Genomic DNA, 14,796 nt, shown 5'->3' on the forward strand with positions numbered 1-14,796 from the left:
ACAAAACAATGGACTTCAAAAAAGCAAATTTTAACACACTCAAAGAACTGGTAGGTAAGGTCCCATTGGCAGAAAATCTAGGGGATAAAGGAATTCAGGAGAGCTGGTAGTTTCTCAAGGAGACAATATTAAAAGGCACAACTGCAAACTATTCTGATGCAAAGGAAAGACGAGAAGAATAGTAGTAGGCCAATATGGCTCCATCAGAAGCTCTTTAAAAAGTACCTGAAAAATTATAAAGGAATCCTACAAAAAGTGGAAACATAGATGAACGGCTAAGGAGGAATGCAAAAGGACAGCGCAAGCAGGTAGGGACAAAATCAGAAAAGCTAAAGGGCTTGCCTACGCTTGAAACGCTGCAACTGTGCCATTGTAACAGCAATGCTGTTTAAGTGCTTCCATGCGGACATTACCTAATTCTTCCATTGAACTAGCACTGTCTACACTGGGGTTAGTTCAGCTTAACTATGTAGCTCACAAGTGTGGATTTTTCACACCCCTGAGCGATGTAGCTGGGTCACCCTAACTTTTTAGTGCAGACCAGGCGTCAGGCACAAAATGAGTTACACCTGGCAATGGACGTAAAAGGCAATATGAAGAGGTTCTTTAAATAGATTAAAAGCAAGAGAAAGACTTAGGAAAGTGTAGGTCCTCTACTTGGCTGGGAAGAAGAGCTAATAACTGATGACATCAAGAAGGCTGAGTTATTTAATGCCTATTTTGCTTCAGTCTTCACTAATGGTGACCAGATACTCCATACAATTAAATATTAACAACAAGGGGAAAGGAACACAAGGCAAAACAGGGAAAGAACAGGTTAAAGAATATCAGGATGAGTTAGAAGTACTGTATTCAAGTCGATAGGGCCTGATGAAATTCATCCTAAGGTATTTAAGGAACTAGCTGAAGCAATCTCAGAACTGTTAGCAATGATTTTCAAGAATTCATCAGGGATGGGTGAATGCCAGAGGACTGGAGAAAAGCAAACATAGTTAACCATCTTTAAAAAGAGGAACTAAGGGGACCGGGGCATTATAGACTAGTTAGCCTAACTTCTATACCTGGAAATTTACTGGAACAAATTATTAATCAATCTATCAATTTGTAAGCACCTAGAGGATAATAGGGTTATAAGGAATAGCTATGTCAAGAACAAATCATGCCAAACCAGCTTGATTTACTTCTTTGACAGGGTTACTGGCTTAGTGATTGGGGGAAAGCAGTAGACATGGTATATCTTGATTTTAGTAAGGCTTTTGATGCAGTTCCACATGACATTCTAATAAGCAATGTAGGGAAATGTTGTCTAGATGAAACTAATATAAGGCAGGTGCACAGCTGGTTGGAAGACCATACTCAAAGAGTAGTTATCAATGGTTTGCTGTCAAACTGGGAGAGTGAATCTACTGGGGTTCTGCAGGGGTCAGTCTTGGTCCAAATACTATTCAATATTTTCATTAAAAAACTTGAATAGTGGAGTGGAGAATATGCTTATAAAATTTGAGGAGGACACAAAGTTGGGAGGGGTTGCAAGCACTTTAGAAGACAGGATTAGAATTTAAAATGAGCTTGACAAATGAGAGAATTGGTCAGAATTCAACAAGATGAAACTCGTAAAAGATAAGTACAAAGTACTACATCTAGGAAGGGGAAAAAACCAAATGCACAACTACAAAATGGGGAGTAGCTGGCTAGGCAGCAGTACTGCTGAAAAGGGGTTATTGTGGATCACAGATTGAATAGATGAGTTAACAATGTGATGCAGTTGAGAAAAAGGATACATATTTTGAGATGTATTAACAGAAGTGTCATATGGAAGACATGGAAGGTAATGATTTCACTCTCCTTGGCACTGGTGGGCCTGGAATACTGTGCCTATTCTGTGTGCCATACTCCAGGAAAGCGTGAGGAAAAACTGGAGAGAATCCAGAGAAGAGCAAAAAAAATTATTAATAAATATAGAAAACTTGACCTTCGAGGAAAGGTTAAAAAACTGGGCATGTTTAGTCTCAGGATGACATGACGGGGGACCTAACTGTCTTCAAACATATTAAGGACTTTTATAAAGAGGACAGTGATCAATTGTTCTCCATGTCTACTGAAGGTAGGACAAGAAGTAATGGGCTCAATCTTCAGCCTGAGAGATGTAGGTTAGATACTAGGAAAAGCTTTCTAACTATAAGGGTAGTTAAGTGCTGGAATAGGCTTCCAAGGGAGGTTGTGCAATCCCCGTCATTGGAGGTTTTTTAGAACAGGTTAGACACACACCTGTCAGGGATATTCTAGGTTTACTTGTTCCTGCCTCAGCACAGGGGGCTGGACTTGATGACCTCTCAAGATCCTTCCAGCCCTACATTTCAGTGATTCTATGAATGGGGATAATTCATCTGTTTGGCTTCCAAAGTGAGAAGTGCAGCTACTGCTGTTAGCCTGTTGTCTCCCTCTCTGGAGGGGGCCCCACCAGTGGTTATTTTTGTAAGTCTCTCTTTTGTGGTAAACACACTTTAATAAAAGAAAAAGAGCCCTTCAGAATTCAAACTATTTTCCATTTTGTTACATGTTTAGTCTTCAAACACCACCTGCAGATTTGTTGGCCATTTCACAATGAACGGAGGGGCTGGAGAAACGTGCCCCAAGAGGCTGAAGTCGTATCTGTGTACCCCATAAAAGGTACAGCACAGGCAGCAGCGGTGCAAGCTTCCCCCTACCCCAACCCAGAGAGCATGAAAGGAGGTCACTGCCCAGGGCCCGCTTGTTCATTTGCCTCTCAGTCTCCTTTGGTGGCTGCCTCTGCTCTCAGGGTATAGCTACACTGCAGTCAGAGGCGTGACTGCAGCACTTGTACACATACCTGAGACAGCTTTGACCTAGGTAGCTTGAACAACAATATTTGTGAAGGCCTGGCCGCACATTCAGTACAAGCCCACCCAGGACTCCGGGTATGTACCTGAGTGACTAGCCTGAGCTGCCACGCATGCTGCTGCAGATTCATTCCTATTGCTTTTCAAGCTAGCTAGGGTATATCTACACACGGCACAGTCACACCTTTGACCAGGGGTGCTGGAACAATTTGTATAGTGGGGGTTCTGAGAGCCATTGAACCAACCTGTAAACCCTGTATAGGATGGAAACTACTTCAAACCAGGGGGTGCGGCACAACCCCCAGCACCCCTACTTCCAGCACCTATGGAAAAGTTATTTACTTGTTCCCATAATATAAGAACTAGGGGCCACCAAATGAAATTAATGGGCAGCAGGTTTAACACAAATAAAAGGAAGTTCTTCTTCACTCAGCGCACAGTCAACCTGTGGAACTCCTTGCCTGAGGAGGTTGTGAAGGCTAGGACTATAACAGGGTTTAAAAGTGAACTGGATAAATTCATGGAGGTTAAGTCCATTAATGGCTATTAGCCAGGATGGGTAAGGAATGGTGTCCCTAGCCTCTGTCTGTCAGAGGGTGGAGATGGATGGCAGGAGAGAGATCACTTGATCATTACCTGTTAGGTTCATTCCCTCTGGGGCACCTGGTATTGGCCACTGTCGGCAGGCAGGATATTGAGCTGGATGGACCTTTGGTCTGACCCAGTATGGCCATTCTTATGTTCTTTTGCCTTTGACTGCAATATCGTAATCCCCGAAGCACCAGTTGCTATGGTGGCTTCCGGCAATCTGGACACCTATCCCCTAGCAGCTGGGCTGAGATCCACCAGATCATTTTGCACTGAACACAAAGCAGATGGTAAAAGGACATTCATTCACGACTGATCTCACGCTAGGCAGAGCTCCTGGAGGGGAGCGGGCACCTTGGTCCATGCCCACCACCAGTAGACATGGGGCTGAACTGGAGCCATTGCTCTAGAAATGGCAGGATTCTACAGCCCACTTCCCTGCTGGGCAGATTTGCTCAGCTAATGGCCGTCTGTGATGGATTCATTTAGCCTTGGTAGGCTTATGCTGAGATCGTTTTAGGGCCCCAAATCTCAGAGGCTCTTGTTTGCACAGCCGCTTCAGTCAGCTCTTTAATCTTTCCCCAGCCTTTTCATTTCAACCTCGTTTAAATATCTGGACTACACGTTAAAGCTTTAGTGAGTAACTGGAAGAAAGGGAGGGAAAAGATTAGACAAAGGCTAAGAGAAGAGCTTTGATCTGGAGTAGTGGGGGAAATGGGGGAGAGCATGCGTGGGAGTGGGGTTAAGAGAGAGCTGGGATGTGGGCATAGCTCCGTGTAAGCCAGTGTTCCATGTCTGCCTGCCCTCTTTGGACACACATGCCAGTGTCCCGTGTGCACACCTGGGCTCTGCACGTGCTAGTGTTACACACAAACAGGTTCTGGGGATGCCACAGCTTCTTGTGCAGCAGTGTTCTGTGTGCACCAATGGTACATCATTGTTCTCAGTCCTGCTCGGCTCAGAGCGCCCATGAGCTGCACAAAGCCTGGAAGCTCTACATGCTCCCAGGCAGAATGGGCACCAGTTCTCGCCATGCCTCTATTCTGCACACCCAGGATCTGACCACTGTGCACGTGATCAGTGTGCCCAAGTGCCTAGGCTAGGTGATCCTCCACAATGACACCCGAGAGGCTCTGTTGAGTGGCCCGGCTGCCCGACATCCTGGCTCAGACTGTCTCCATCTTTTTGTTTGTTAAAAGACATTTTGTTGGCTAATTCTAACTTGAATTCCTTGGCTGAGCTGCTCTCTCCCCTTTGTCATTTCCTAGCAGCCAAGGCCCTAGAGACATGTAGCACCTGGTCAGTTAGTGCAGGGAAGGGGTGACTGGCACACACAGAACTACAGCTTATCAGCATCAGTGCCTATGGCTGGCAAGGCTGCTGCAGGGGCAGCAGGAACCGCTGAACTTCTCACTAACCCTCTTATAACCCTCCCCTGGAGAGCTTCATTCCCAGTGTAGCTCACTCCCCAGGGTTGATTCTGGCCCCGAAGGCCCAAGTTTAGCCACAGTTTTACCCATGCTCTGGGGTCATTTACACACACCAGCTGCTACGTAACAATTTCCCTGCAGTCCTCTCACCTCTACGGCATGGGTCTGAATCCAGCTCTGGACAGCGGCAATCAAAAATTACCACCACTGGCAACTGCTTGGCGTCCACCGTATGAAATGAGTTGATGGGTCCCAGTCCAGGTCATCATGGACAAGTGTCCACATCAGAAAAATACCCCTCCCGCAATGTTACCCAAACTGAATGATCCCCTTTGCTGGCCTGGTCCAAGAGGCCAAGGCTGAACAGGCCATAAAGGTTCGATTCCACTCCTACGTTGGTGAGGTGTGAAGGGGAAGCTTGCGCTACCCCTGTCCAAGCTGTGCCTGTCCTGTGGAGAGAGGATTGGAGTCTCTAGTGTTACCTACACCGCCCTGAATTCAACACAGCCCATGTTTTTAGTTCATTCTGGCCCATTAGAATGGTAGGTGCTCTGGAGAGAGCCTTGTGCTACCAATATACAGAAACACAGGCAGAACTGGGCAATATTTCACCTCAAGTCCTGTTGCTTCCAAAACACAGTTCCCATGAGTACTCGAGCCACAGGGGAATCTCCATATGCTGCACAGTGGTAGGACTTCTAGCCTTGTTGTAGGCTGCAGCCCTAGCTCCAGAGGATACCAACTCATCCAGTGTCTCTGCTCCTCAGCCCTTCCTTTCTTTTGTTACAGCTGCTGCCCAGGAAGCCAGGAGAGAAAGAGAGGAGAGGAACCTACCTCCAAAAATGTAGAAGAGTGAAGGTCGTGGGGAATGGTGTCCTCCAACCACCCCCAATGTCTCCTCTACGAGGCAAGATTAGAGTGAACCCAACAGAGAACCACAGGGGTGAGGGTGACTGGCATTACAGAAAGGTTACCTGTGGCCGTGGGTGTCCGGTGACCAGACACTGCAAGACCAGCGTGTCGCCCTCCCGGATAGTGTACACTCGTTCACTGATGTTATCTTCCTTCACAACACAGGCCTGCCCAGCATGGATGATCTGGGCCTGAGCTGGAGCTGGGAAAGAGAGAACTAATTAGAAAAACGAATGCCAGCAAAGTATAGGTGGAATCCAAGTCCTCACAAAGCTGTTGGACTTGCCACACCTCGCCTCAGGAGCAATGCAACCTCTGCTGGGCTGCAGAAGGTGAAAGCAAGACTGGAGAGGCAAGGGCATCATTGCTCTGAAAACTGGGGAATTTCCTCCCTCCCCTGGCAACAGTGAATTTAATCTGGGGGAAGAAACTAGGATTAGCAGCTCTGGAGACTGAAGACTAGAGTACACTGCCCCTCTCCAAGAGATAATGTAAGCTAGGGATCCATAGGAACCAGGAACTTCTGAACTATATTCCTAGCTCTGAGAAGGAGTGTTGTCTGGGACTGGCTGTGTGACCTGGTCAAATCAGGAGCGCTCTGTGCCTGTAGAAGAGGGATTATGATTGTGATTTACCTTGCAGTGAGGTTATGGGAGTTAATCAGCCAGTCACTCCAAAGGGCTCTGCATTGCTGTATAAGCACTGGCTATTAGTACTTATCCCCAGAACAGGTTACAGCACAGGCCACGGTAGGTACAAGTCTCCCCCATGCTGTCCCATCAACATGCCTTAGCCCTGTTCTAGAGGGATCCTCCTCTAGGGGTGAGAGAGGACTTCATTTTTTGTGGCTCCTTAAATCCTTGAGATTTCTGCTGAGACTCCAACAAGGGCCAGTTAGTGACAACACTAGGAACTGAACCGAGACCACCAGCGCTTTTCATGGAGGCCAATGCAGCAGCATCTGAAAGGAAAGATTTTTGGTCCCCAACCCCCCACAAAGAGGGAAGTGAAGGTGAAAGGTTCCATATCCCATTACCAATTCCTTAAACAAACCAATGCCTCACCCCAAACCCTAACAGTCAGTCCTGATCAACAAGAACAGGAGCCATTTCTACAAGTAGTAAGGGGGAATATATAAAAAATCTGGCTTGAGAGGACCTGCATCAACAACCATCCGGTCCACATGCTGAGAGCGCTCATGATCACTGCAGCAGCTGGGGAGTGTTGTATGTGACTGTGGGCATGCCCATGGGGTACAAGTGCTTGGCCAGGGAGAAAACTGCAGCCTAACTTTAAGGCATAGATAAACCTGCAGATGTTACTAGTTCAGTGGGGGCATGTCTCCTTCCTGCTGCAGCACTTCCCTGTGAATTCAGCTCCTCAGCCCTACCACCCCCAGTGTAATTCAATACAGGACAACTTTGAGAGGGAAACGAAGAAAGGGCTTAAAGCAAAGAATTTTATAAAAACTCTCCAAACTAAGCACAGGGTTTGCAAGGAAACCCCGTTACAGAGGCAGAGTTAAATACCAGCTTTGGCACAAAGTTTGCTGAGGTGCAGGGACTTTTTGAGTAAGCCACAGATCCCGTCACCATGCAGCCACCAGGGTTGAAAAATCAAAATATTGTTAGCCAGTGCGAAATGAAAGCACTGCTTTGTGCAGCTCTAAACAGCCAGCTCTGTATTCACTAGCAGCAGAGGCCCAGGCCAGGTTGGGCTTGGACAGTGGAAAAACGGGGTTGCAGTTGTGTTACCGAGACCAAAGTTGGTGTAAGTTGGGGCAGCTCCATTGCCGTTAGCCGAACTATGCTAATTTATAATAGCGGAGGCTCTCACCCCCAACTGGGAAGGAGGGTTGCATTTCAATGACTGGCTACCGTGTTCCAACAGGTGACCATTTATAAAACACATCAAAGGTGAAGGCTGCAGTGCTGGACAGGGTCTGCATGCTGGGTGATCATGCCCCCTCTATCATCTTCTCTCCTCTCTCAGTCCAGTTCAATGGCAATTTATTTGCAGGATCATCAGATAAGTATTGTCCAAACAACTGTGAGCTAATAGAATCAATGCATTTATTGGAATGATATTACAGCAAATATATGGACACTCATCTCTGCCGGTCCTTCCCCCTCCTACCTATAGCGTCTGGAGAGATCTCCTGGGATAGTTCTCACAAGAGTCTTATCATTAAAAACTAAAACACTGAAACCAGGATACAAAGCTACGTTGATATGACTGAGCAGATGAGAGACTTGCCTTTCCTGAAAGGATGGAGGATTATTATTCGCTAACCATGTCGGGAGAGGGGAGAAAGTGGAAGCACTTTAAGAAACAGAAAGGGCTTGGTATCTGTAAGGGTAAGCTAGCACTATGGCTAGTGAGGGGTAAGAAAAGGTGGTGCAGTCTTCTCACACACAGCTCTGCCATGTCCCCTCAGTGCTGACCAGAAGTCCTTTGCTCTGCTATTCCAGTCCTGGGCCCCCATCCCCAGCTCCAGACTTGCCAGGGCACCTCAATCCTGACTCTGCAGCACCGACTATCAGTCACACTGATTGCGCCCAATTCTGGATTCGGGAGGAATCTCCACTGCTGATTAAAACAGAGACACCCCTTCAGCCCTAATGTCATCCTGAGTTCTCTCCTTGAAGCTGGGCTGCCTGCATTCCCACAGACTCTTCCCGTCTCGGAGCTCTTTAGCTTGTGGTAACAGCTCAGCTTCTGTCTCGTTAACTTAAATGTTTCCCTAAATTCCTCTGTGCACCCTGCTTACTGTATAGTCCAGCTCGCTTTAGATCTTCTAATTTCTGTGGCTGTCTTCTCTTTGGTTAATGCCCCACTGAAGTCTCTGCTTTTTTTGCTCCTCTGTGATTAACCATTTCCCTCCTGCCAGCCCTATCTCCAAGACAGCCTCCATGGGCTAGTCTACGTGGGGAATTTTATCAGCACAGTTATACCGGTATAACTTCCCATGTGGAAACACTTACTCTGGTATAAAAGTGCCTTTTTCAGGTTAGTTTATGTTGCTCTGGAAGTGGTATAAGATAAATTAGAAAAAAGCACTCATTCTGGAACAGAGTGCCCACGGGGGAGTTATACTGGTAACTATAGTGATAAAATTATGCTGGTACATTTCCATGTGTACACAGTCCCTAAGACATGTTCCCTGTCCTCTGTCGCTCCACAGAGCTCTCTCTAGTCCAGTGGGTTTCCATAGAGCTCAGAAGCAAGACTATATTTTTAGCTTTATTGGTAAGAATCAGTAACTTGGTTGAGCCAAGGGGTGCTGGAGCAGGGGGCCATGGTTCTCCCACTTTTTACCGGCCATAAGGACGAGACACAGGGGGGAAAGAGGGGCAGGGCCTCAGGGAGAAGGGGCAGCATGGGAGGGGCACTGTTGAGCACCAGTGCCCCCCCCCCGCTCCCCTTCGCACTGTTAGGAAGCTTCTGCTGCTCCTGGTTGAGCCTCTTTGCAGCAGGACCCCTTCCCCTGATCACAGAGAGGGGCCCTTGGGAGAGTGAACCACTGCTGCTGATAAACCCTGGTCCAAACAAAGCAGTAGACTCTCTCCTGCAGTAACAGCACTGAGTCTCCAGCAACAACAGTCATTTCATCAGTCCTCTAAACCCAGTTTGAGCCCAGGTCTCTGAAAGGAGAGTTCAGAAAACCAGCTGTACCATCTGCAGACGGCTTGTGAAAGCACTTGGCTACCACATAATGGGAATCTGATCAGAGAAAAAACTTTGCCATCAGTTATGTCTTGACTTCAGTGAGACAGCAGGGAGATAGCCAAGGACAAACTCTACTCTCAGTGTTTTGCAGGGAAGATATCCTAGTGGTTAAATCACAGAATTAGAAGCTGTGAGATCTGGGTTCTGATCTCAACTCTGCTGGGATGTGCTGTATAGTCTTGGGAAAGTCACTTTGTCCCTCTGTAAAATGGTCTGATGAGGATTAATTACATTTGCAAGGTGCACACATGGAAGGAATATTATTATTTCACATCATCCTGGGTCCCATGGTGTTTTTAGCACACAGAAAGGTTACAGGTCCCCAGTACAGTAGACAGGATTACCTCCCGCCTCAGGTGGTGGGACTGCATCTGTCACAATAAACAAGGCTTTGTGGAAGCCACTTTCTCCTGGGAGGAACAGGAAGATCAGACTGTGAGGCAAGGGGGCTGGTGCTTGGGACTGAAGCAGTCATCCCTGTGAGAATCCCATCAAGTATGAGCCCTGGGGAGACACAATCTATTTTGGTGGATTTCCCTAAACCTGGATGCCTCTCTGGTGTGCAAAATGCAAAGAACCACACGAGGCAGAAAAGGAAGCGCTCCAATGCGTGCTGGAGGCGGGGGCAGGATTGTGTCCCTAGTCTTTTCTCCAAGGCTTTCAGTCCACTTTTCAATGACCGAAGCAAAGCACATCCTAATATTTCCCACTCTTGAAAGGCCTGGCCCACAGGGCGCTTGGCCTCTGCACTGAGATTTCAAACTAGCCTTTCACTTGATATATTTACACATTAAAGTGAAAGGAAATTCGAGAGGATAAAATAACTTTATGCCAGTGCAATGTACTGTACAATGTTATCACCATAATGTGGGAAGTTTACGAGACACCTGCTCTTTAGAGGTCAATCGTGTTAATAATAAGTAGCAGAGGAGAGAGAAATGGTCTTGTGGGGAAGGCAGCAGCCTGGGACTCAGGAGATCTGGGTCCCGTTCTCTGCTCTTCCACACTACTTGTGTAACTTTGGGCAAGGGATTTAATCTCTCAGTGCCCTGGTTCCCCAGCTATAAAAAGGGGATGACATTGCTTCCTTATTTCACAGAGGGGGTTGTGGGGATCAATCCATTTATGTTTACGAGGCTCAGATAGTACAATGATGGAGGCAACAGAGTAGTGAGGGCTGGGGCAGCAAAAGAAAGACACCCAGGGTGCACTCAAGGCCATGTACCACTCAGACCATACAACTTAATGGGAAGAACGCCACACTTCCTCATATTAGGTCAACATTTTCCCTCCAGACTCTATTTCATGACAGGGCCCTAAAACCAACCTGGAGGAGAGAACCTACTGGGTCAGCTGGCTGGGGTCCGGACACTGAAGAGGCTGAAGTTTTATCCAAGTCCCTCATCTTGTACCAGACAAGTGAGTGGGGCCCCACAGCTTAAGCTCCAAAGAGAAATCGGAGCTGGGTCCAAGCCCAGCAGTTCTGTCAGCTGTACTAAAAGGAAGCCTCCCCCAGCAGGAGCTTCTTTGAGCTGGGAGTCTTCTCCTGCTGGGCTGAGTTTATAACAATGCCAGCACAGCCTGCCAGGAGATGACTCTCAGCTAAGACCTGCTCAGAATGGCTCCTACTGGTTTGGCCCAAGGCAGTTCAGTGCAGTGTCAGCTTGGAGTCAGCTCCCTTGGGGCTGAGTTTGTCAGGTCTGCTGTGCTCTGAGCGAGGCTTATGTTATAAGCTGTTCTTCACAGATTTTACACAAAATCCCCTCAGGCTCTTAGTTACATCAGCCAGGTGAGTAAATGTGACCTGCCCTTTTGTTTTCTCATCTCCATGGGCTATTGTGGGGGCACTTCCCTCTGCAGTCTGCTCCTCACCCTAGATGTTCAATATTCTTGTTCTAAAAAGGATAGAAAAATCCATACAAGCAGCTTTAGGCTCAGGAGCAAGCCTAACAGCAGCAAACCTGCATCCATCCACCCTGGATAGCCGTTCAGGCCAGAGAAAATGGATAGGTTACACACTCCATTGTCTCTGAGTAGGAGACCACAAGTGTCATCAGCTCAGCTCCTCTGCAGCACACATTCCACTCCTAAACACAGATCCCAGGAAAGATCTGAGGGTGCTTCACAGGGGGACTGGGGGGACAACTCATCCTTACACACTGTGCTGCCCTGCCCCCACCTTCGCTGTACCTGTCCTGGGGTTACCTCCTTGGATAAAGAACTTCAGCCCCCAAAGCTGTTAATTCAGCACCAAAAATCGACACGTCAGGTACAGCTTCCAGTCCCGTCCCCCTCTGGTGTGAAGTGGGTTGTTTTGCTCCTCCCTGCTGCCCCCTGTAGACTAGAGCCTCCTGCTCCTCATTGACACAGTTCTTTAGAACTACTCAAGACACCAGTTTTGCCAGTCACATGACTATGTACCCTGTGCGATTATAAAGCATCCTCTTTTGCAAGTAGGTCAAACTATGAAGGCAGAGCCCTTTCCCTGCCTTGTTGATCTGTCTGGGTCAATCTCCCTGGAGTTAAAGCAAACACGGGAGTGGGGAGAGGGCAGTGTTGAACACTCACTTCTAGTCTGATTGGCACCATCTGCTCAAGCCCTGAAGAGCCAGGCAGCTGGCTGCCAATCAGATTCTCTCACATCTCCTGTCTCGCACAAGAGGCAGCTAGTGGATGAGCTTTGCAGTTGGTGCCAAGAAAGAAGCAGAAAAATCCTAAAACATGTTGCATCAAATGGAGGGTGTAGGGGTTTATTGGAATTAACTTATAAATCATTCCATTTTTCTTGCTGAGATAGTATTGTAATCAGCTACCCAGAGTCTAAGTATCACCATCCTCTCCGGGATGGAATCACAACTGATCCACTGTGTGTCATAAGCCTTATACTGCTAACAGCTAAGGAAGATTCTCAAGTGGTATGAGCCTCTGCTTTGGCAGCAATAGACAGAGTCTTACCCCAATTTTGCTACAGAGTTCAGAGCAACCACAGAGACCTTTGAACACATGGCACAGTGACATACACAAAGACCTAGGTAACATGCTGAGGTGTTACTGTGGCTTTTGATTGTATCTAATTAAAGGGTGTGGGAGAGGACAGTGGGAAAAGGCTGTTGGTTTTAGGTTAGACTGATACATACAGGGCATCTTAATTCAACTCAATCTATGTTAATTATGTATCTAATAAAGATTTGTTAAATTACTAGCTATGCATTATTATTATTATTATTAAGAAGAAGACTAGTGGATTACTTGAACATAAAACAATACATGGTAACAGGAGTGAAGGAAATGATAAAAAGCTGGAAGAAATTTAAAAAAACGGAGGTAAGAGTTACTCAGAACTGAAAACAAATTTGAACGAAATAAGATGGATCAATTAAGAGTTCTCACATTTCTCAAAATGTCAAGAAACGCTGCAGAAAAATTGGAAAAGGTTTACACAAGAATTTGATTTATTTTTGAGGGCATCCAGATCTACTCATAAGGAAGATGAACAAAAGATTGCCATCTTTTTGACTATTGCAGTTACAAAAGCAATTTCATTATCTAATTCATTTGAGCTTAACATTAGAGAATGAGCCAACTAGGAGTTTGTCTTAAAAATATTTGAGGAATACTGTTTACCAAAAAGAAATGAAATATTTGAAAGATTTCAGTTTCACTCAAGGAATCAAAGGGAGGAAGAGACTTTTGAATAATTTTTAAACAGATCTAAAGATAAGAAGTAATTTTCAGAATCCGAAAAAAATGATAAGGAATCAAATGATGATGGGTATAAAAAGGTATCTGTGTAACAAAAGAGACTGTTAGAGTCAGATCTAAATCTAGAAAAAAGCAGCGAGAATTTGCCAAACTGCTGAACTTAATTAACGACTGCAGATTTTAGAAAGAAAACAAATTGATGTGAATACAGACTTGTTAAGGAAAAGGAAACAAACAAGTCTATAGCGTGTTAAAGTTAAAACATATGAGCATATGAAAGAATGTTCTAGATGTGGAAGGAGGCACTAACCTAGACAATGTCCAGCATATGGTCAGACCTGTCATAGCTGCAAGAAACAGAATCATTTCACAGAAGTTTGTAAACAGAGAAGTCTGAAAAAATATAGATATTTACATTTAGTTCAAAATTCAAAAAAATGTCAGAGAAGACATCAAGTAAGGAATACAGAACTAACATTACAAATGAAGAAAACTGATTTCTGGGTATTTTGAAACCAAGTCACTCTATAAATTACAAGAAGAATTGGGCACTTACACCATCTTCTAATGGAATATTTATTTTGTATGCAATAGATACAGGTGCACAAGCTACTGTAATTTCAGAAGAAATTATAGGAGGTCTAAAGTAATACCTGTAGAAAGAACAAATACATATTAATTTATAATCTTTCAGTGGTGAAAAAAAATCAAGTTATGGGTATTAGTGAATTACAGGCCTTAGTTAAAGGCAATTGAGAAAACATAAGATCTGTAGTAGTTAAGGGACAAGATATTTCTAGAAACACATTTCTCTCTAGATCTAACTGGTAGAATTCAGACTATTCAAAATTCTGAAACACTGGAAATTGAACATCAATTTACAGAACTATGTTTTGAAATTGGTAAATTGAATACAGTGTATAAAATAGAGTTAAATGAAACAAAAAAAAACAGTTATACATGCAACTAGAAAAATATCCTTAGCTTTAAGAAGTAGGGTACAAAAGGAATTGGAAAGGTCAGGTAATTTAGATATAATTAAAAGAATGGAAGAGCCAACTGAGTGGGTGAATTCATTAGTAACAGTAGAAAAGAAAGATGGATACTTACATTTATATTTAGATCCAGAAGACTTAACTAAGTATGCTAAAAGGGAACATTTTAAAATACCTACCAGGAAGAAATATTTGGACAAGTATAAGAAGCAAAATACTTTTCTTTTTTAGATGCTTCAAATGGATTTTGGCAAATATCACTGGAGCAAGAAAGCCAATTGCTATATACATTTAACACACCTTTTTGGACATTACTGTTTTAAAAGATTACCTTCTGGCTTATGTTCAGCTCCAGACATATTTCACAGAGCAATAAAAAGATTTTTGAAAACATAGGTAGCAGACAAGGGTACATAGAGGACATAAGAATATGGGGAAGAACTTTAAAAGAGCACGATAGAAGATTAACTAAAGCATTATCTAGAGCAAAAGAAGCAGGATTGAAGCTTAACAAAAATAAATGTAAATTTAGAGTGCAAGAATAAATGCTTCTAGGAGACACACTGACTCATAATTCAT

General features: G+C 45.0%; 1 protein-coding gene across 4 annotated transcripts in view; it reads right to left on the reverse strand.

Moving 5' to 3' along the window:
• MDGA1 (MAM domain containing glycosylphosphatidylinositol anchor 1) overlaps positions 1-14,796 on the reverse strand; it is a 183,831-nt gene that overhangs the window by 111,995 nt on the left and 57,040 nt on the right. For all 4 annotated transcript variants that reach the window (XM_037895528.2, XM_043543498.1, XM_037895529.2 and 1 more), the window contains one exon: positions 5,854-5,993. In XM_037895528.2, coding sequence (XP_037751456.1) covers positions 5,854-5,993 — 140 coding nt within the window. The remainder of the gene's footprint in view (positions 1-5,853; positions 5,994-14,796) is intronic.

The sequence above is a fragment of the Chelonia mydas genome, chromosome 3 (genome assembly GCF_015237465.2).
Source record: "Chelonia mydas isolate rCheMyd1 chromosome 3, rCheMyd1.pri.v2, whole genome shotgun sequence".
Taxonomy (NCBI): domain Eukaryota; kingdom Metazoa; phylum Chordata; order Testudines; family Cheloniidae; genus Chelonia; species Chelonia mydas.